A 22,786-nucleotide genomic window follows, 5' to 3' on the forward strand; every position below is an offset into this window, starting at 1 on the left:
TCATGCTGCCTCATTCCAATTCCTCACCAGCATAATTTTAGGGAAAAAATGTTTATATGTATATATGTTCCAGATTCCATCATAACCAGGGGGTTTTCCCAAGATTTCCTTCTGTGTCCTCAAAATAACAAGTGAAAATGTCTTATCTGACATGTGAATTTAAGATAGGTCTATCCTACCAGTACCAAGTGAAAGGAAGGTCTATCCATTATTATTATCATTTAGAATTTATTGTTGTTGAGTTGTTTTAGTCATATCTGTCTCTTTGTGACCCCATTTAAGGTTTTCTTGGCAGAGATACTAGAGGGGTTTGCCACTGCCTTCTCCATCTCATTTCATAGTCGATGAAACTGAGGCCAACAGAATTCATTGATTTGCCCAGCTTTTATGTGTGTGAGGTCTGATTTGAACTCGGGTCTTCCTGAGTCCAGATCTAGTGCTTTATCTGCTGTGCCACCTCACTGCCCAATCATTTAGGATGTGATTTAAAGGACTTAAGAGAATCCTACACATATTCAGAAATCCAAGTGGTCACCAATACTTGAATTTCCTTTAATGGAGGGAATTTTTACTCCATTTACTTTAAAATGTAAAAGCCCCAGGAACAGGTAACACCAAGACATTTTCACACAATGGTATAAAGGACTGATGGTAAATCTTTTCTGATCCTAGCTCTTATTAAGTTTGCAGGATAAAAGCATTGGGTGAGGCAACTAGATGGCTCAATGAATAGAGCACCAAGTATAGAGATGGAGGATCCTGAGTTCAAATCTATCCTCTGTCACTTCTAACTGTACCCCTGGGCAAGTCATTTAACCCTCATTACCTAGCCCTTACTGCTCTTCTGCCTTGGAACCCAAGGATATTTAGGATCAATACTAAGACAGAAAGTAACGATTAAAAAAGAACAACAATGGATGCCTTAAAGGTCATGGGGTGGGAGAGGAGAAACAACACACAAAAAAGGGAGAAAATAGGGTTATGAATCCCTGTGTCCCCCCCCCCCCAAATGTTGTTATTAGATAGATATACCTTACATGCATTGAATTAAAGGTAAGCAATTTGCATTTTAAATTCTCTGGTCTAAGTGTCAATATACACTAAACAAAGTGGCTAACAGCCAGTTCTCTACCTTACCCCCACCCCTGTGTGAAAACCCAATCTTAAAGGAATGATTAGAACTCCAAAGCTGAGGCCCAGAACAAATGAAAAAGAGTCAGGACCTGAGAAGAAAAAAATAAAATTAGTGTGTCTTTCTGTTCAAGGAAACCTGCTGACATAGATAATGCTTCTGTTTTCCTACAGAAATGCTGTCTTCGATAGACAAAATTCAGCCACAATCAAGCTAATTGAATGCACAAATGTAATATTTTTCTGGGGCACCTCCAATTTAATGCTTGATGAAGTCGTGTCATTCGCACGTATTTACAAAAGCTTTTCTTCATCCAGAAATGTCTGTTGAAATTGCTTACAGATGCTGAGATAGCAAATCACTCTTCTAATGTAATGAGATAAGTCATCTCTATAAACTTTGCTTGCTCAAATGTACTCACATAAAAGAAATCAGGCTACAGGCTTTTTTTCAATAAATAGAATGAATAACCAGAACTCGATGGCTATGGCATGTTCTGCCTCATTGCTAGGAGACATTGGAAACTGCACTCTCTCAGTAGGACTTTCATTTTGGTGGTTGATGGGAAAAACAGTCAAATAAACCAATGCGAATAAAAAGGCAAAGCATTTTGTCAAAAGAGAGCTATTCATTTAAAGACCAAAAATGGGTTCAAAGCTTTCTGCCCCCACATCATTTTTCCTCCTAATAAGCTTGGCCTCACCAGGGTTGGTGGGGCAAGGAGTGAGGAAGAATGTTTTTTCCAAAGTTTAACCACATATAGGGTCAAGGAAGGGAGGGAGGGAGGGAAAAAAGGGAGGAAGGAAGAAAGAAGGAAGGAAGGGAAGGAGGGAGGGAAGAAATAAAGAAAGAGGGAAGCAACAAGGGAGTGAAGGGAGGAGTGGAGGTAGGGAAGAAAGGAGGGAAGGAAGGAGGGAGGAGGGAAGGGATGGAGAGGACAATTAGCCTCTAAATTCACTCTCCCACCACCACTAAGGTAAAAGAGCTCAGTTGGCCTCCTCTCAATTCCATATCTATCTCCTAAAGCACATATCCAAGTTTTAAGGCATCTTTCTCTTTCAAGACTGTCCTTGAGAGCAGAACCAGGACATTTTACACAGAGAATGATACGCTGTGGTACAATCAATTGTAATAGACTTCTCTAACAGTAACAATGCAATGACCCAGGACAATTCTGAGGGACTTATGAGAAAGAACACTATCCACATCCAGAGAAAGAACTGTGGGAGCAGAAACACAGATGAAAATAACTGCTTGATCACATGGGTTGATGGGGATATGATTGGGGATGTAGACTCTAAACAATCACTCCAGTGCAAATATCAATAATATGGAAATAGGTCTTGATCAATGACACATGTAAACCCAGTGGAATTGCATGTCAGCTACAGGAGAGGGTTAGGGGAAGGGGAGGGAAAGAACATGAATCACGTAACCATGGACAAATATTCTAAATTAATTAATTAAATAAAATTTTCTCAAAAAATAAAATAAAATAAAAAATTAAAGACTGTCTTTGATATTCATTTATAGCAGATTTCACCTGCATGTGACCATTCTGAGGGGTGAGGGATATTGAAGCTGACAATGATTTGGCCTTCCTCCATCTTCACCCTTTGTGGGAAGTCATTTCTTCCTGCTAAGCATTTGCCTACAGGATTACTGAATAGGGAAAACCACAATGCTGGATAATCCCTTTTAATAGGCTACCTATTCATTTTTAATTCTATATCTGAAAGCAAAGGCAACAAGAGTAGCTTTTAAAGTAAAAATTCAGTTTTATTTATCTTTTGACGACACAGTACATAAGAAGGCCAAGTGTTTCACATCAGAGATTTCACTTCCATTCCCTTGGAATGTTTATTCCTTTGACTAGGAGAAAACTTGAGGAAAGCCAAGCAATGCATACATGACTAGAAAAGGACAAGAAAGCAAATAACATCACCCTAGTAGGGACTAATATGAGTTACTGTTAGTTGCAAGTTACCACAAGTTGATTTTCTAACATTACAAGGGGGAGGGGCAGAAAGCAATGTTTCTGGGTATTACAACTGCTTTGGTTATGTTTTTCCACATGGGTTTTAGTCGTCTCCTCCACACAGGTACAAAAGCGCTTTCTGGTAGTCTCCTTTTGTGTCTTGCTACAATGTCATGAAAGAGAAGGAAAAGGAGATGTTAGGACACAATAAAGGGTCCATGAAGTGCCACAAAAATGTCCTGGTTATCAGCCCTCCCCACCCCACAGTTAAAGCAAGCCCATGAATCGTAGTGTATATACATTCTCAAACAAATAAAGAACTTAAATTCAGGGAAATGGGTAATGAGCCCAACCATGTCATACAGTGTTATTTGGTTCCGATCCTTGAGGATAAAAGAGAGTAACTGAAAGGGACAATTAATTATTTAAAGACTTTAAGGAATAAAGAATGGAAAGTAAATGTAATCTAAGGACAGAGGAAACTTTTTTTTTTAATTTGAGTTTCACAATCTAAAGGTTCATGGAGATTATGCTCAAGAGAGATGAATCAGAAGTTGGCAAAAGATGAAACAACTATCTAGTTTTGTGTCTTGGTCATTTTAGGGGTAGCTGATGTGAACACTTTGTTCCTGGTCCTAACCATGTTCCATGAAGGCCAGTATGCCATGCTGCTTTTGCCTTGGGATCCGTTTCATAAAACACTGGTAAAAGCGAATGCACCAGACTGAGAACAAATGTGGTAAAATATGCTCATACAGCAGAAGAAAATGCCTTGTTTCTAGACCAGCCAAGCCAGCTGCTGCTGCTGGGGCTCTCCTTATCTGAACTCAGGGACCAACAATAGGAGCCTTTTTGCTCTTTCTTAATTGTGCCAGAAGGTGGATTCCTAGAGTCCTTTTTCAGATAAATTGATGGTCATTGACGACCTATTCTCTTTCTAAGTTCAGGTAAAAATTTTACAGAATGGAAGACCTGAGTACAGTTTACAGCTCTAAATTCTTCAGTGCTGACCCCTATTTTACTAAAAAAATGTGGAATCCTCCAAGAAGAGCACTTTAAAAGTTGATTTTAGTATCACAAAGGCACAGGAATACCATTCCTCCTTAGATTAAATTCCTATTCATTCAGAATAATGAAGTATGTTTCCATTTAACTGGGGTATGAGATATTGGAGTTGACTGAAGATTCTGGATAAATGAGTTGTCATAATGTCACATAGCATTACATATTTCTAAATCAATAGAAAAAATAAAATATACTTAAAATTAAATGTAATGAATCTGTAATGAATGATCTATGTGGAAGACAGGTGAGGAGCCTGAAATCCCTTCAGGGCTATCACTATCAGAGTAATGCAAAGAACAACAGATATAGCCAAACCTATGCTAACCCAATGGCATACCCTCCAAAGTAGTTTGGTTCTTTTGCTGCTGTTACTGTTGTTATATAAGCCCACAACAGAAAATTAATTGTCATCTGTCTGGTTCTCACAGAATTAGAAATATGGAACATAAAAAACATCTAGTTTTCAGTTATTTTTATTTTCAATAAAGCAGAATTCATTATATTTTCTATGAGACACTGTCAGGGGTGTTTCTATTATATTTTCTGTGTGATGCTGCCAGGGAAGAGCTTTGAGCTCAACAAAGAAAAATGTTCATGTTTTAGAGAAGGAGTATAGAGCTAATTAAAACAATTTCCTCCAATGTAAAAAAGTACAATGGCATTTCTCTGCCACCTTCCCAGGTGGTCCATATGACCATCCAGCAGAAAAGGGCTCTCAGCAAGCATACAAAACAGGTTAGAGGTTCATGCTTCCAATCTTACCTGGATGAAATAATACAGAGACTTTCCATACTTCCTCTTGAATTCAGATCTAATTTTCAACATGTCCACCTCACTACGGGAGACCATGATCCTGATCAGGACCTTGTCGCGGGTCCCTTTGCCCTACAGACAAGTTTACATCAGAAGTTACAATTCATTGAAAACATTATCATCAAAAAGCAGTTTAATGGGGTCTGCTTGCACATGGAAGAATGTTAGGTTCCTTACAAAATATTCTGCCCTCTAAGAGGTGACAAATATAATGGAAAAATTAATTATAAAGAAAAATGTGCTCCTTGGAAAACTCAAGCATGACAGGATTAAGTGGATGCAAAAACCCACCACATTTATTCACTGATTGGACAAATATTTAATAAGCTCCCATTATTGATGTGCAATGCTCTGCAGTATGGAAGACACAAAGAAACATAAGCCGGTGTCTTACATAATGGGGTATACGAATAGAATAAACAGCAAGTGCTGGAAGAGTCAAGAAAACGGAAGCTCCATGTCTAAGTAAAGCCTAAGGCCATGAGGGATGGCTTTAAAGGAGATATATGAATGGGTGTATGTTTCAGAAGAAAGGGAAGATTCTGATATGCAGAAATGGAAGTGGGGACAATTCAAGCTAGAAGAACAGCACACGAGTGAGGAAGCATAATCTAGAGGACAGCCAGTAGAGCACATTGCATGAAACAAAAGGTTTATGCCCCATAGGGCAGAGGTGACAGATAAGCCTAAAGAGCTGGGGCCACAGTGTAGAGGACCTTGAACCCCAAGATAAGAAATTTGTACTTTACTCTGTAAGCAACAGGGAATCAGGGGAGTAACACAATCAACAGTGTTTGCCCTCTTTCACGTGTGCTTTATAAATATTTTTATGTAAATATTATAGCACTCAAAATAGGTTAGTCATTATTTGTATGATATATATATATATATTATAAACACCCAGGAGTTGGAACTCCTGATTCCTGGCTCTAACCAATGGGTCCTTTCCTCTATCAGAAGCATCACACTTTTTGTGAAATTACAAAGCAAACTGGGGTCAAGGAAAGAAGAGAGATCAAGCAGCAGAACTCTGAGCGGAGTCACCCGTTGCTCTTACCTTCATGGAATCATAAAGACGGTCAGCAAAATACAGGGGCTTGTTCTGAATGCACTGAACTACAGAAAGAAGAAATTGTCAGACTTTTGGTGCAACTGCTTATCTATCTACAAAACCTAAGAGTGAAATGGTCTTATCCCTGCTGAGTAAACTAGAAAGGATTACATTACAAAATAGGCTTGCTTTACTAAAATATATTTTAAAGTAAGAATGTCTGATGGGAATCAGAAAATTGTACATGTTTCTCCTAAGACTGACACTAATCACCAAAGATGTTGAAAATCAGGGGATACAGATGAAATATAGACCAAAAAAATCTCCTTCAATAATAGGGTCCCTCCCTTCTTTTATCATCATTCCCCCCTCTCCTCCTCCAAGCCCTCACCCCACTCTTCATGCTTTCTGGTCCTAACTATATAACAAGTCTCTTTCAGTTTAATGTCCTTACATAGTATCCATAAATTGAGATAATGGGCATAAAAGTGCTTTAAGGAGTGGAAAGCACTACATATAATATAAGGTGGTATAATGATGATGTTGATTATACAAAGCCACAGTGGAGAAAGCTCCTAAATCATAGCTCTTTTCTCTTTCTTCAGTGCAAAAATCATTCACATTCAAAAGAAGAACTTCCAATTACCCATCTAAATTGGTAGGGCTGATTAAGTACTAAGACTTTAGGACTGTTTAGGGAAAGCTAAAATGGAGCCATGTAGCACATATTTGCTTACCCAGATTGAGGAAGGCATTTTCAAGGTCTCCTTTGACCTCCTTCCTGATACTCTCCAACATGTCATAAGGGCTGTAGCTCTTGTATCTTTCAAATACTACAAGGACAAAGGAATTAGAACTTCAATATGGTGAACCAAAATTATCAATCTATCTCACCCTGCTAGTGGAGAGGCAGCACAGGGTATTCATTCCATAGGAACCAAGCATCTGTTATCTACCAGGCCCTGGGTTAGGTGTTGGGAAATACAAAGACAAAGAAGAAAACAGTCTTTGTCTTTGAAGTGTTTGACATCAACTGGGTAATGGATAGAGGGACAATCCTGGAAGATTTTGGACAAGATCTTTCCCTGATACTTACTAGGTGAGTGACCTATTTAGTTTTAGTATCCCAGGAAACTCTCTAAGTTACAGGCAAATTGCAAACCTGGATCCATGGAGGGAGTTCCCTAAACTGATAAAATCAGAGGTACAAATCCAAAAAAAAGGGACTGCTATCCAAAAGATCTGATAGCATTCATGAATTTAAAAGCCTGCTCATTCATCTCCCTTCCATAAGAAAATGAGTTCAGTGCACAGTAAAAGCAACTAATTAAAAAATGTTGAGAGAGAAAGAGAAACAGAAAGAGAGAGAAAGGAGAGAGAGAGAGAGAGAGAGAGAGAGAGAGAGAGAGAGAGAGAGAGAGAGAGAGAGAGAGAGAGAGAGAGAGAGAGAGAGAAACAAACACAATCATAAAGCTGAAAGATATCTCAGAAGCCACTGCCACCTAGTCCAAATTCCTCATTTAACAAATGAGGAAACAGAGTTTTACTGAGGTTAGGTGACCAGGCTTACAGGACTAATGAATGTCAGAAACTGGATTTAAATGCAGATGTTCCAGGCTTCAAATTCAACCTCTATCCACTCTGAGATGCTGTTTCTCTCTGATGTCTGACCAGAGAATTTCATTATATTTCTTTATAGTATAAAATTTTATAATTTATGTACTGAATGTTTCATTCAGGTTGTTAAAAATGGAAAAATGGAAAGAAAAATGGGAGAAGAGGTCAAGGTAACTCTTACTCTAACATATTTGGGAATGGTAAGGGCCAAAAGCAGTCGAGTCAGTGGGAATGGATGCTAGGTGCCTAATAAGTGCTTGATGATTGACTGATGGGAAGGAGTGAAAGAGAATGGATAGATGTGAGGTTAAGTGCTCCCAGACAGAACTATGCCCCCCCAAATCCTACCTCACCATGGCCCCTCCCCACTAATCCTGGCATCATGCTCAAATGTGATGTATGTCTTGAAGGCAAAGTCTGACTTGGCTCATATATTAGAAAGCCTTCTGGGCATGATACCTTTCTGCAGGTGGCACACACTCCTCTCAGTCATAATGCTGATCCATTTAGGGACATCAGTTCCCTTCCTCTTCACTCCTGCATCATAGAGGTCCTATAGGCACAGGCAAGGCAGATAAAACTTAAATATCACTAGTGAAATCATCATAACAACAGAATTTACATTTTTTAAAGATCCTCAAAAAAGCAAACCAGAAGAAAATCTTATGATACAGACCCAAATGAAAATTTACAGCTTGTATTAGAGGGTTCATTCTCAGGCATAAAGGGAGTAGATCTTTCAAGAAGTAACTCAAATGCTACCTTCTATTGTAGACTTTTGTCAGTTGTCTCTTCCTGTCCATATCCTAAGATGCTAGAGCATTCCCTCTAAATTCCCCTTCCATTTACTCAATATGAATCTTGTATGTTGCTAATTATTTATATTTCTCTACCCCATTAAAATGAAATCTTTTTGAATGCAGACTATTTTCACATTTCTTAGAATCCACAGTATTTAGCATAGTGCCTGACACATAGTTAGTACTTAATAAATGCTCATTAAATGACTGATTATTCACAAGGAGAATATAGGTGGTGCAGAAGGTTTTCCTTTGGACATGATTAGAGTTTTCTCCACACAAATAAATTCCAATAGTGACACACTGATCAGCCCTTTCTTAAGGGACTTTTGTCAGTATAAGGGCCTATCTACATTGGTCAGTTGTCTTCCTATACCATACTCATGGGAGATCTTTAATCTTGTAATCTATATGCCACTGAAACAATAGAAAAGGCAAAAGCAATTTCAGTGTTCTATAGCTCTGATTTTCAAATGTCAATATTCAACTATTAGGATAGAGATACTTAGCTTGGAGATCTGTGAACTTTTTTATTCAATGTAATAGTTTTCCTTTGAGTCCCATGTATTTTATTTTATGAATTTAAAAATATTATTCTAAGAAGAAATTCATACTTTTCCCCCAGAGAGTCAAAGGGATCCATAATACAATAAAAGGTTAATAAAGCCTGCATTAGCAGTTAGTACTAGCCCAGGTCCAGCCTTTGAAATAACTAGAGGCAATAAGTAAAAATGAATAAGACACATAAGTACAGAGAAGGCAGGGGATGAAGTAGAAGAAAGGAGGTAAAAAGGAAAGAGAATGGAAGATGGAAAGGAGAAAGAGAGAGAGGAAAAGAAGGGAGACAGGAAGAAAGGGAAGAGAGAAAAGAAAGAAACAGGGAGTAAGGGAGATGGGGAGGAAGAAGTCTAGAGCATTTACAAACTAAGAAACATAATGCTGTATGCCTGAATACCTATAAGGTATTCAAGGAAACCCAACACCCATTATTATTGTTAAAATATCTAAATTCATTTTACTCTCCCACTAGTGGTTTATGCCATGTCTTTAACTTTTAGGTAGAAATGAAACCTTTATGTGTTTTTAAAGAATTCTGAGACCTGCTTTGAAATAAGGGTATTATTATTATCCAGGAAAAATCAGCACTGGTTTCAACCACTTTTGTCAGCTCCTTATTCTCAGAAGAGCCTCATCTTCCACTTCTCCCTGTATTAAATGGCTAACATACATAAAGTATTTGTAAACTTAAATGAAAAATAAATGCTAATTATTATTAATTATTATATGAGCCTCTGCCTGCAGCAAATACATTTTAATAAAGAACTCCTAGCAAAAAGTTGTCATCATTGACTATAGTGTCACTTACCCGAGCATCTTGGTCAATTAGCTCATAATCAATCACAGACCCATCCTCTGCCCTTCTGCCCTGTAAAAAGAAACATATGAAAAACATAAGCATAACTTTTTATCATAAGCTTAAGATAAATTTTAATTTTCCTTCAATTCCTATATATCTCTGCTAATTAAATATTCACTTTGAATAACTATGTTTCCAATATACTCACTACAAGCAACACACACACACACACACAATAATAGTAGGGGCAGGTGGGGATAAAATGTTAAAATACCAAACCTTGAAAAGTAGTTATTTTATGATCTCTCCAACATTCATCAACAAACATTTACTAAGATAAGCAAAGTGGAAGCCCTAAATAAAGGCAAGAAGGAATGTTAAAGAGTCAACTAGTTCACCCCTATCATTTACTCAGAGAAGTGAAGATGATTTGCCAAAGATCATGCTAATATTAAGTAGAAAATTCTGAATTTGAACCCAGTTCCTCTGATTCTAAGGTTCTTTCCACTAAGCCATATTGCTTCATAAAATAAAGTTAGTGTTTTCAAGTAGCCTATAATGTAATTAAGAAGGAGAATCATTAAGTGTAAAATCATTTGAGTGCTCTAAGATGCTGAAGAAGTACTAAGAATTCAGGAGAAGAGAGAAATTGGTGGAGATGGAGCAAACAAGAAAGGCTTTATGCAGCTTGGTGACTGTCATGGATTACTAACTGTCCTCCCAACTCCCAATTCCCATTTATGGTCTATCAGTCTATCATGACCTCTAATATCATTTATAGGGCTGCCAAAGCTAGCTTCATAATGCATAAGCCATAGAATGTCACTCCACCTTCTCAAAGACTAAGCAGCTCTCCACTGTTCACAAGATAAAATATAAACTTCTTAATGTGGCATTTGAGAACCCCACAATATGTTTCCAGCCTACCATTCCAGTCTCATTCCATGCTGCTTCTTTCTACATTTCCTATATTACAGCCACACTAACTGATTAGCCATTCCCTACTCTTGTCCTGCCTTCTACCTGATACATTTGTTTTAATAAATACCCATTCCTGGAATAGACTCCCATCATTATCACTGCCTGCTGAAATATTTCATCTTCCTTCAAAATGCAACCCCAGTGTTAGTGAAGGGTGTGCTGGAGCCAGCTCTAAGAGCCAAATGTGAGGTTTTCAGTGTGAGCTTTTACACTTTTCAAAATGGCAGAGTTTCAGTGATTTGGTTTGTTAATTGTCTAGACTTAATTTACAGGAAAATAATAATAAAGACTAAACTTATGGGTATATTCTTTGTTTTTCAGAGAGCTAGCTATTAATTTATTTTATATTAATTAATCAATAATTATATCAATTAGTGTTATTTAATTAAATATTATATAATATATTATTATATATTAATTTATTTATTTATCAGCATACCGCTATGTTATCTATTCCATGAAACCTTCTCTGAGTAACTTCCAGTTAGCAGTGAGCTTTCCCCCATCTTTTACTTTTCTGTTTTATCACTTCAACATATTTATAACATCCTAAATGCACTAGTTATTTGGGTATATATCTTAAAACTCCCTTTCCCCACTTTTCATTTCTTTAAACCCAGAAGATTAGCACCAGCTTGGTCCCAGGGCAACAAACTTTTTCTGCAACTTTCAAATGCTAACTGTGAAATAGTAAAAGGGTTATGATTTGCATCACTAAATATCTAAAGTAATCAGAGGTCTAAGGCATGGAAGTATCCTCAGGACCTACCACATAGTAGCAGATAAATAACTATATGGGAATTAGGATGGGGTGTGTGTTTGACTATGAAGAGCAAGATAAAGTAGGTCTGAGTGTGTTATCACAGTGACGAGCTCTCCCTCCCACAAATAATGTTTTGAACTCGATTTGTAATTTTTAGTGATTTAGGGTACTCCCAAGAATTAAGCACCTTCTACTAATTCAAACCTACTCTGCAACCTATATGTTTTAGAGAGTTTTCTGAGACACTGAGAAATTAAAGTTACTGGATACCCACTTACATGTCAGCGACAAGACTAGACCAAAGTTTCCCTGTCTCCAAAGCCAACTCTAACCACTAAACTACACTGCTTCTCTATACAATGGAATAATCAAGTTGGAAAACAGGGATGGATAAAATGGGTGGGGGCAGATTATGGAGGATCTGGAGAGAAGAGGAGGGACGAAAAAGGGAGTTTGACTTGGGTTTTGTAGGTTTTTGATGATGTCCTTTCTTGAACAAAGGGGTGATATGACAAAAGTAACATTTGAGAAAGATTCAACTGATACATGGGATAAAGTGTAGATAGGAGACTAAAGTCAGAAAGCACTGCTAGGAGGCTGTTTGGAGATGATAAGGACCTGTACCAGGGTCCAAAAATGCAGCACACTAATCATTTCATTCTGAAGGTCCCAGGGAAACTAAACTTCAATTCCTACTTAGGCATTTAAATTGCATTCTCAACACAATTCAGGCTTAGAGGTGATAATACTTTGCATTTCAACAATGCCTTGTCCTTGCATTTTCAAACTGATTTACAAGGACCAACAACACTAAGCACAGGACCACATGAGTAAATCCTCCCAGATGTGCTTATTCTCCTCCAGGTGAGTCCAGGTAAACTGGACGAGAGTGTCCAACCCGGTGAGTAGGTTTGGGGATCCCACCTGGACAAAGGCAGTGACCTTCCTAAAGTCACCCAGCAAGGGCTCAGGTTGGGCCTCAGGAGTTACTTATTCCCCTTCTGTTCCCCAAGTCCACTAGCCCAGGCTGTTTCTCAGGATAAGAAATCCTATTATATGAAAATGACAACTCTGCAGTGACAGTATAAACCCACTGTCAGGAAAGCAGCAGGCCCTGGAGGATTTAGTTAATTCTCTCCCAGTCACAAAATGAGGCATGGGACTGGCCAAGGGAGTTAGAGGAACAAGGGCAAAGAAATATGCTGAAAGAAACTAACCTTTGCCAGGGCAACCATCAATTTGCGGAAGTCACCAGATGTGTCCGAAATAATGTCCTTCTCCAACTCTGTCTTGTACACTTGAAAAGAGAGTCAATATGTTTTTACATTTCTTGCCTACTCCCCTACCCTGCTACCAACCCATCGTTTTGCTCATGCCAAGGCTTTGACGTGCCTGACTTAGCCTGAATAATGAATGTATCATGGACATCAGTGTGCCCCCCCCAAATCAATATCTAATTATTAAGAAAGAAGCCTTTTATCCTCTTGGGGTCAGAACCATTTTGTCACTTTTCGTAACAAAGGCCTGACAGGGCTGGATCAAATTTGAGATCAACAAGGTTATTTCTAAAGCGTCAAGCTTGAAGTATTTGTTGTAGGAGAAACTAGAAAGCCTCAGCAAATGGAATTTTCATATAACACAAAAACATGATTTCAACCAAGCTTAAAGTTCCTTCCCACCAAATCTTCATAATAACACAGAAAGTGATAAAGACTGGACCTGTGATATCTTTGGTATAGGGAACTCCCAGATGAGAGAGCTCTCTCTGCCAACATAGGTGGACCCCTTCACTACAACTCACATTCTTAGAATTTTGCTTAGAGCACGGAGAAGTTAATAATCTGTCCATAGAATCAGGATGGATCAGAGTTAACACTTGAATTCAAGTCTTCCTGGTTGTGAGGCTAATCTCTAACCATTAGACTTCATTGCCTCTGACAAAGCTACCAATAATGATACAAAATTGATCAATTTTTGTTTTATTTGCTTTAATTTCTGCCTTCCTTAAAAATAGGCAAAGAAATGCCCAAAAGTCAGGAAATAAGGCAGAAGCTACAAAATTGTTGCATAATTTTTCAAATAAAACTAGCACACTTTGAAAAATTTCTCTCCCGGGCATGACAAAAAGTATGGGCTGACTGGCCAAACTTCACTCTGGCCAGCACTTTCTATTGTATGTTTAGGGAAATCAAGCTGAATGGTTTAACTGAAGTACAGAAAACAGAGAGCTTACTTACTTTCTCTGTAGACTTTATTAATTTCATAGAGCTCCTGGTTTGTCCGTGAGCAGATGATCTCAATGAGGGAATCTTCATCGGTACCCAGGCCCTGGAACAGTGAACCAAAATTAGGGAGGAGGAGTACTGAGAAGCCATCAAGGTTCACATACTCATAATCATGTAGTTCTAAGGGGTTAAGTACTAATAATCATAGAGTTACTTCTATCTCCTTTGGTATACATATTTATGAATCCCTTGGACTTAGTAAGAGAAACTGGCATCAACTCCATTATCTCCCCATCCAATTCCTTTTTATGTCTTCCCAAGACAGAATTTGGGCAGTTTTCCTCAGATACTCATGTTATCTTCCATCCCTTAAAAAGTGCTTTTCACTTATTTTAAAGCAAAAGAAACCTTGGTGATTTTATGGCATCACCCACAGCCAGACTGTTAGATTCAAATAAACCTTTATTCCAGAAAAAGCTGGATGATAAAACAAGCTTTAAATGAAAAACTGGATGAATGTTAAAAATGTTATACTTGCATTGCCTCTTCCCCTTAATTATTATGCACTCTTCAGGCACTTTAGAGGAGCAAAAAGAAATAATGAAGTGTCAAATAAAGCCAGACACCAACATTTTATTAAGGAGTAAGAATTGGGGAGATGATGTATTCAAATTTAATACATACACTTTTGATTTAGCCAGACTGGTTGAAAGGACATGATGAAACATGTATTTCAAAGACTGCTTTGTGATCAAAGTCAAGATTTAATAATCAAGTCCTTGAATACTTGCCATTCTAGGAAGCTAAAGTAAAAGTGAATATAGAAATAATGCTTTGAACTACACAGAATGAGTACTGTTGAAAATGTAAATCAATTATAAGGTGTTAATACAATAAGAAAATTACTTATCCACATGAAAAGAGTGTCAGCTATTAATTAAACTCTATTAGAGTTCAGCTGCCCCCCAGATGTGCTCAAGTACCATGTGCTAAGCCTTGGGCAATTGGTCAATGGTTAATTTTAAATTTTGAACTTAATCTGTTTCACCAGCTAAAACCTCTACCTACCTACAGGATTTCAAGATGTCTTATTAAGGCTCTGACATTGGTAAAGCAAAAACTTTATCCCTAAAATTCTTTGCCAACAGAAAGGACTCTACATAAACCACCATGTATGTTTCACAAAGCATCCCTACTCATACACAAATAAGTAGTGTAAAATGAGGATCAAGTGACTCAGGACGCATATTTGGATAGTATCTTTTCATTTTCAAGGTTTACTGAAACATGGACTGAAATAATGAAGTCCTTTTCCAATGTAAGTTTGCTCAGCCTTATGTTTGAGAGAAAAGCAAGGACCTTACAAGGTACTTGTTTGTCTCCATTATTGGAATTTAACCCACATAGTCTCTGAAGTCTTTTGAAATGTTTCTCAAAAATAAATAGAGTTTGTGTCTGGGGTTAAATTGGAATAATTCAAGAACTAATTAACAGCCTGGGTTTGTCACAAGGCTGCCCATGATTCCATGTTGAGTGACACACTGAGATATTGTTGCTTCTGAAAAAAACAATAAACTGTATTTAAAGGCAATTCAGCAAACATCATCATTTCAGATTTCATAGTTTTCAGTGTGGGGCTCAGCCACTACAACTAATGAAAGAGCTGGAAAGGGGTCAAAGATTTTTCACTCAGTACTACTTTTCACTGGCCTTCAGTGTCTTTGAGAAATACAAAAAGACACTAAATCCTGAGTCCTCTTTCAGCTGCTTGTGTCTAGTTCCCAACCTCAGCAAAATGAATTCATGATGAAAAGATTTAGTATGAACCAACCTAATGTGTTGATGGTAAAAAAAAAACCTTCCATAAGGCTAAATCTTGTGTTCTCTGTGCTTTCCCTGGCTTAAATTTCAGGCATGATATTGATCAAAAAAAAGGATCATTAAATCTTGTTGAAATTTTACTCCTTAAAGTCATTTTGATGAATCTTGGACTGATGTAGAAGTGTAGAAGGAACTATTCAAAGGTAAGAAGGTTGGATAAGGAACAAAAGTAGGGAGGGAAGAAGGGAGAGGAGAATGAGAAGGGGGCAGATGGGGGAAAGAGCTAAAAGCAGAAAGAAAGGAAGAGGATAGAGAGGAAAGGGAGAAAGAAGAGAAAGAAAGGAAAAGAGGGAGGGAGATGTCTGAGCTGAGTTTCAGCATGATAGGGAAGAGTGAATTTAACAATTAGTTATTACCATAGATTTGGGTTTTTTAGGCTTTGGTCCCCAAGAAGTACACCTGCCTTGGCATGCTGACTCACTCTGGTTTGCTTTCTTGAGAAAAGGCCTGAACTATGACACTGGTCAGTCTCTTTGCAATTCAGAAATTATTAAAAGCCCAACAAAAGCACTGGCACACAGAACAGAATGAGAAATGTGCTTTAAAAAAAAAAAAACATATAAGTTATATCAACTTATAGCAGCAGAGGGCAGCATTTGATTATCCAAAAAAACTTGTGATTTCTAGCACCTATGCATAATATAAACACTAGATATATGTACATGAGTAGAAATAATATTTTTCATTAATGGAATCTAGAATGATTCGGTACAATTCTGATTCCAGTTTCTCATAATTATTTAGCAATAGACAACAAAAACTAGTTGGTATAAGGAATAGTTAAATAGATAATAATAATATAACTAGCATTTCTATAGTTATGTGCCAGGGACTATGCTTAGCACTTTACAAGATTAAAATTACACATAATAAATTTGATGTAAGCTATGACAGAAACTTACAAAAATTGTATTTGACTTCTCAAAAAAAAAAAAGACAATTCATGGCATGGTACATAAATGGAAAATTCAGGCCTCATCCAAGATCTGAAATCCCCAGCTACAGAAGTTCTAGTGGTTCCTGTCACTTCTAGGATGAAGTAAAAAAATCCTTTATTTGACATTTAAAATTCTTCTACTCCAACCTTAGTGCATGTTACTTTCCACAAACTCCAAGTTTAAGTTTAAGTAGCTTATTCACTGTCCTTCATACACAACATCTCATCTTCTGTCTCCCTGACTTTTCTGAGGCTGTTCCCCTTCCCTGCATGTACTCTCCCCCACCCTCCTGACCTTGAACTCTTCAGAGGTGAGAAAGAAAGGAAGGAAGGAAGTGGGAGGGGAGAGACAGAGAGAGAGAGAGAAATAGAGACAAAGACAGACAGAGACAGAGAGATAGAGACAGAGATAGAGACAGAGGGACTAACTGTAGCTTCCTTCAAAAAACTGTTTAAGTGCCACCTCTTCCATGGAAACATTTCCTGAATCTGACCTCATGCCCATGTGCTAATACCATTTCTGCAAAAATTATTTTGTATTTATTTTGTTTTCATTTGTATTATCCTATGTTGTTTCCCACTAGTAGAGTAGAAATTCCTAAAGAGCAGAGACTATTTCTTCTTGGTCTTTGTATGTCAAGCACATAACACAATGCCTGCCACTTAATACATGCACAGAATGAACGAATGAGTAGATGAATGAATGAAGAAGGACCCTTATTCCCATTTTTTTCTAGGCTCTTCTGTGTATAAATAAATAAATAAAGTGTAATCTTGGTCAAGTCACTTGTCCTCTCTAAGCCTGTTTCCTCAGCTTGAAAATGAAGGGTTCTATATAGATTAAGTTTAAAGTTCCTTCTAGTTCTAACAATCTGCATTCTAGTTATTTTTTCACTAGTAGGGAACTAGGGGATAGTGAATCTATGAAATACCAAGGCAGAATTTTTTAGCCTCAGTGAGGAGCTCCTGTGTGTTTAACTTTTACTTTAAAATCACAAAACATTTTTTAAAGGAGGAAGTGCAATCAAGGAAGTAGTTTTCCAAATGGTACAGAAATTGCCCAGGTGCCAAGCAGTAACAGCTGGTAACTGACTTCTCAGCATCATGAAATTTCTTTAGAGTTTAAAAAAAGGAATTGAAATATTTTTGGTACAAATCCTAGGCCCTATATCTTCAGTTCATTCAAGGGGGAAAAAAAAGTTCCAAATGGGAGAATTCAACAAAACTGAAAATCACCTAATTACACTGAGGAAGAAAAAAAAAGTAATTCCCAATATTAATGGTAGACTTTGATTTAGATTAAATCTTCTTGTTTACCTTCATGGAGGCTTTCAGCTCCGAAGCATCATACTGAGCTGGTGTCTTCAAAAGGCCCAAAATCACTGCTTCCAGGTGGCCAGATAAGGCAGATTTCAGTGCGGATGTAAGTTCCTTTTGGGGAGAGGGGAAAGGAGGAAATGATGTGAACTTAAAGTCAACAACTGACATTATTTTTTAAAAGTTATGACAAGATTATATGCAGCAGCAGAAATATTGTTGGAAGAATGTCTCAAGTATATGCATCTCTAGAGATAGAACTGATAGATAGATAGATAGATAGATAGATAGATAGATAGATAGATAGATAGATAGATAGATAGACAGACAGACAGACAGACAGACAGACAGACAGACAGACAGACAGACAGACAGACAGACAGACAGACAGATAGATAGATAGATAGATAGATAGATAGATAGATAGATAGATAGATAAAAGTAAGGCATAGTTTTACAAATATGTATATCTTTTTGCCAAATGATGCCTTATCGAATAGGGGGAGGGGAAGGAAGAAGGAAGTCAACTGAGTATTTTAATTAACAAATAAATTTCAATTTTAAAAAACCTAGGATGAAAACAATGGTAAAATGAGTGCATTTTTAAGGCAGGTTATGATCGCTAAAGGAAACACACAAACATCTGTTATACTATCATTTCTGTTCTGAAGTGAGAGTATTTATTCTTTACCTCTCTTACCTTCCCTCCCACAAACCTAGATGCTAGAAACCCCAAAACAAGACAGACCCTTCTTTCAAAAAAGTTCCTCAGAATCCAAGGGGGAAGATGTAAAGAGAGAAAGAATAGGTGGCACACTGTGATGTATCACTGAAGGGATGGAGAATTTTTATTTCATTCTTGAAAGCTCTAATACCTCACTGAAATCTCATGATTCCCTGAGATTCAAACATCTTCGCTGTTTAGGGAGCTAATTGGATTAGAGAATTCTTTTATAAATATGGGTTCCTATGCTAGGTCTGTGATACTATGATGCTCTTTGACCAGGAGACTAAACATTTGTCACTGGATCTTTTCTCCAAGATCCTGTTCATTCTGAAGATTAAAGGAAATAAAATTAAATCCATTTCACATTGTTTGATCTATCATATGTGAAGACTTAGCTGTATCTGCAGAGACCACTATTAGTTAAGGCAGCTCAGGACCACAGCTATGACAGAGATCATCAGATGGTATCCCAGGGTTTGTGTCCTTTAGGTCCAATAGTCAGAAAATTCAGTTTTTGCTACAACACTACATCAGTCTGTGGGTGTCCACTGTAACAACTGCCTAATAAGAAGAGAATCATACTCGGGTGGGCTCTTGCTTCTGCAATTAACTGGGGAATTACAAATCGGAGTGCCCAGACATGAAGAGCTCCTCAATAAGAAAAAAAGAACTATGGTTAAAGATACCTTTTTTAGACTGGGTCTTACTGAGAAGCTTAATTGCAGAGGGAAGCTATTTCGGGCATTGTAAGTAGAGACAATGATGCTGGCACATCCCACTAAAAACTTTAAAGGAGTTCCCTTCTTTAAATGAGTCTCTCCCAACCTCTTCCTTCTGCTCTTCTTTCCTGTCTATGCCTTAGTCCTACCAATAGCATCCAATGGAGCAACCAGAAATTACTCTGCCCCACTTGAAATCTGGTCAAATCCCTCCATTTTACAGAGGCTCCTATAGAATTCTAGAGCCAGGTTTCAAATCAACCAGTTAGAAGAATTCAGAGGAAAGCCTTCCCAAGTGATTCTTCCAACATCACACAAGAGAGTAAGAAGGAAAACTTAGGTTTTGAACCCGGACTCTCTGACTTCAAATTGAGTGTTCTTTCTTTCAATTGTACCACATGCAAATCAGTCAAAAATGAGGAGAAAATTATTACTGTTTTAAGGATTTTTTTTTTTTGCTTTCCAACACCAAACTTTTAATTGGCATTGTCTCCTCTGGGAAATAATAAAACTGAAATTTGAGTAATATTTCCTCCCTGTTCTCCTGATATCCCCTTCCCTGTTTACAATAGATATATTTATTAATCCTATCACCTTTGCATGGACAGGATAAGGATGCATTCTCACAGAAGTCTCCACACCGCACAGGGTCCTTTCTTTTTTTTCTCCCCCTTGTTTGATACCAATTTGATACACTGTGGTTATGTTTCCAGTACTTACTCCCTCCAGAAATTGTTTCAAAGTGTTTATTATCCCTTTCATCAGAGATGAAAAGTTTCCTCAGCAAAGAGAAAGAGGGATTGAAGGGGAGGGGGGAGAGACAAACTTAAAGCTGTCTCTGCAGCAGTAAACAACTACTTTCAGGTATCTAGAAGGCTGGTAAATAATCCCGCTATGATCAAGGATGTCTGCCTTAGTACTAGAAACTAAGAATCAATATGACTGCTAAAAGTAAACTGTCCCCAAACACAATAACTACTCTGAGGTCAATGAGCACATTCAACTGTCTAGTGATGAGAGGATTAGACCAGACAGTCTCTCAACACTAGATCTATGACCCCACATTGCCTTCCTCCATGCAGGGCTAGGCAAAGCTGCTCTCTCCAGGCAGCCAGCTGTCTATTTGGAAATTTGGTCCTACTATATTCTATGTATAAGATGCATGCACACCAAGAAAGGTATACAGACTAAGAAGGCACATTCCAGAATAACACTCTGAAGGTGACAGCCTAAGGGAGCAATTACAAGGACATTTTCTGAGGAGAGGTTCTCTCCTTCAACTGAGACACAGTTTTCTATCTGCTCATGGATCCTTTTAGGGAGCAGGAGGAAGAAAACATACACTCAGACTCTATCAGGGCAGATTAATAAAAGCCTATCTCCAGAAGGAATTTTGATGCACAGAGGATGAAGGAAGCCAGTTCCCCTGTTTATGCCACTTTCAACTACTCCAGGAAAAGGGAGTGTTATCATGACTTGCTCTGCTTCCCAAAGGTATCTTACAGTTACATCAGCCCCAATCTTTCCTCGACCCCATAGAACCCTCAATACTTGATTTAAATCTCTTGCATCCAAGCAGAGGATCCTTTGCTTCATTTCAACCACTGATAAGAGTGAAAGCCTGCCTGGGAGAAGTCAAGGGTGAGCTACAAGAAGCTGCATTTACTACACTGCTCAAGAATAAATCAGGTACTTGAAATAACAAGAAGTTAAAAATAAAACAGCAAGCCGTTAAAAATAAAAACTGCCAACACCACAACAAAGTAAAAGGTGAATAAGCACTTGGTTGTTCCAAAACCACAGATAAAAATACACAAAACTCCTTAACCAGTGGCATATATACCCTGTGGACCCTGTTAAAAGTACCCTGGCAAATCAAATGGCTAGCTCTGTAGTTGATTTAATGGAAAATTTGCAAATAACCTAGTCTTTTTAAGGACAAAATGCCATTTTGAAGTATTTGATGCTCAATGAGAGAGCACAGAGCACTAGGAAGACACTGGCTTTGAAATCTAGTACTGTGTTCAAATCTTAATTCTATCACTTATTAGCTATGTGCCCTTGAATAAGTCATTTAACCTCTTTCAGTGTCAGTTTTCTCATCTGAAAATAAAAAGGTTGGACTCAAGGGACTTTGAGGCCTGTTTCAGCTCTAAAATCTACCATATAATTCTAAGCAGAGGCAAGATAAAACTAAATTCCAGTAACCAGGCAAAAATTTACAAATTCTTCTTCCCAAACTGCTAGAAATTCTTTTTTCATGTATTCTAATTAGGAGGGAAATAGGATTTCCATTGGTGTACCCTCAAGACCATTAGGATCTACTTAGAGGGTTCCAATAATAGAAAGGAAAAACTATGATACATCCCCTAGGACAGACTATAGTCTGACAATGATAATATGTGGCCTCTTGGTTGGAAACATCCAAAACTCTTTTCAAGAAAAGCAATCCCATTCTTTATACATTCCCAAAATGAGACCATCCTCTAAACACAAAATCTTTAATACCTTTTTGGTCCTTCTCTGATAAGCAAAGGCAATGTCCTGCCTTTGTTCATTGCTGCGATTTGTCAGAATGTTGACAATAGTAACTTCATCCACCCCTGCAAAAACACAAGATGGAAAAGATCATTGGTCAGTGCTCACTGCATTGGTTATTTCTTCTAGACCTCTCAAATTGAGCTTTTCTTATGAAAATGTCATTACTGTTTGGTTGCCTGAAACATCAACACATTAATATTTGTTCTTTCTCTTCTATGCACTTCCTTGTCCAATCCATATCCTTTTTATTCCCATCTTTTCTGAAAGCCTCAAACTTTAGATCTAAAGACACATTTTAATTACTCATGGGGAGAAACGGATTTACTCATAAATTGCTTTTTGGAATCAACAGTAGGAGGTGCATTTGTGAGGCTCTGGCAGTCAGATGGAACAAGAAATATTCCGTGGCATTTTAAATGAAGATCCCCAAATTACCACTTAAGAGTGAGATTAATAGAACAGTAGCTACAAGCTGAATTAATGGAGACAATTATTTATATTTATTACAGGTTTATAGCTATATAAGCAGCTAGGTATAATTTCTATAATTATAGCAACTGTTATGACAAATGAGTCTTAGATTCGATATGGCAGTTGTATTTTAATAGCATAATTGATTATTAAAATCACACTTAGTGAAGACTAAATTGTTTTGTAAGGGAAATAAATGTTCTACTGCTTTTAATCTTCAATAGGCAATTTTAATAATCAATTTTTTAACTTTATTAAAAAGAGTAAGTGCTTTAATCTAAATTAAATCTAAATTGGGAGTTCTGAAGTGCCACCAAAATATTTTAGTACCTATTTTAATTGGAACATGTGTATTTACAAAGATAAGCAATGCCTCCTAGCATCTGAGGACTTCCAAATTTATATAATGAG

General features: G+C 37.5%; 1 protein-coding gene across 1 annotated transcript in view; it reads right to left on the bottom strand.

The window, feature by feature from the left end:
- Positions 1 to 2,890: 2,890 nt before the first annotated feature.
- ANXA2 (annexin A2) overlaps positions 2,891 to 22,786 on the bottom strand; it is a 56,457-nt gene continuing 36,561 nt past the window's right edge. Inside the window, exons 4-13 of the mRNA XM_007479511.3 lie at positions 21,872 to 21,966; positions 17,918 to 18,031; positions 13,795 to 13,885; positions 12,775 to 12,854; positions 9,823 to 9,882; positions 8,116 to 8,209; positions 6,777 to 6,872; positions 6,046 to 6,104; positions 4,938 to 5,060; positions 2,891 to 3,273 (exon numbers count right to left, since the gene is read on the bottom strand). Coding sequence (XP_007479573.1) covers positions 3,214 to 3,273; positions 4,938 to 5,060; positions 6,046 to 6,104; positions 6,777 to 6,872; positions 8,116 to 8,209; positions 9,823 to 9,882; positions 12,775 to 12,854; positions 13,795 to 13,885; positions 17,918 to 18,031; positions 21,872 to 21,966 — 872 coding nt within the window. The 3' untranslated portion in view covers positions 2,891 to 3,213. The remainder of the gene's footprint in view (positions 3,274 to 4,937; positions 5,061 to 6,045; positions 6,105 to 6,776; positions 6,873 to 8,115; positions 8,210 to 9,822; positions 9,883 to 12,774; positions 12,855 to 13,794; positions 13,886 to 17,917; positions 18,032 to 21,871; positions 21,967 to 22,786) is intronic.

This window comes from Monodelphis domestica, chromosome 1 (genome assembly GCF_027887165.1).
Source record: "Monodelphis domestica isolate mMonDom1 chromosome 1, mMonDom1.pri, whole genome shotgun sequence".
Lineage (NCBI taxonomy): Eukaryota > Metazoa > Chordata > Mammalia > Didelphimorphia > Didelphidae > Monodelphis > Monodelphis domestica.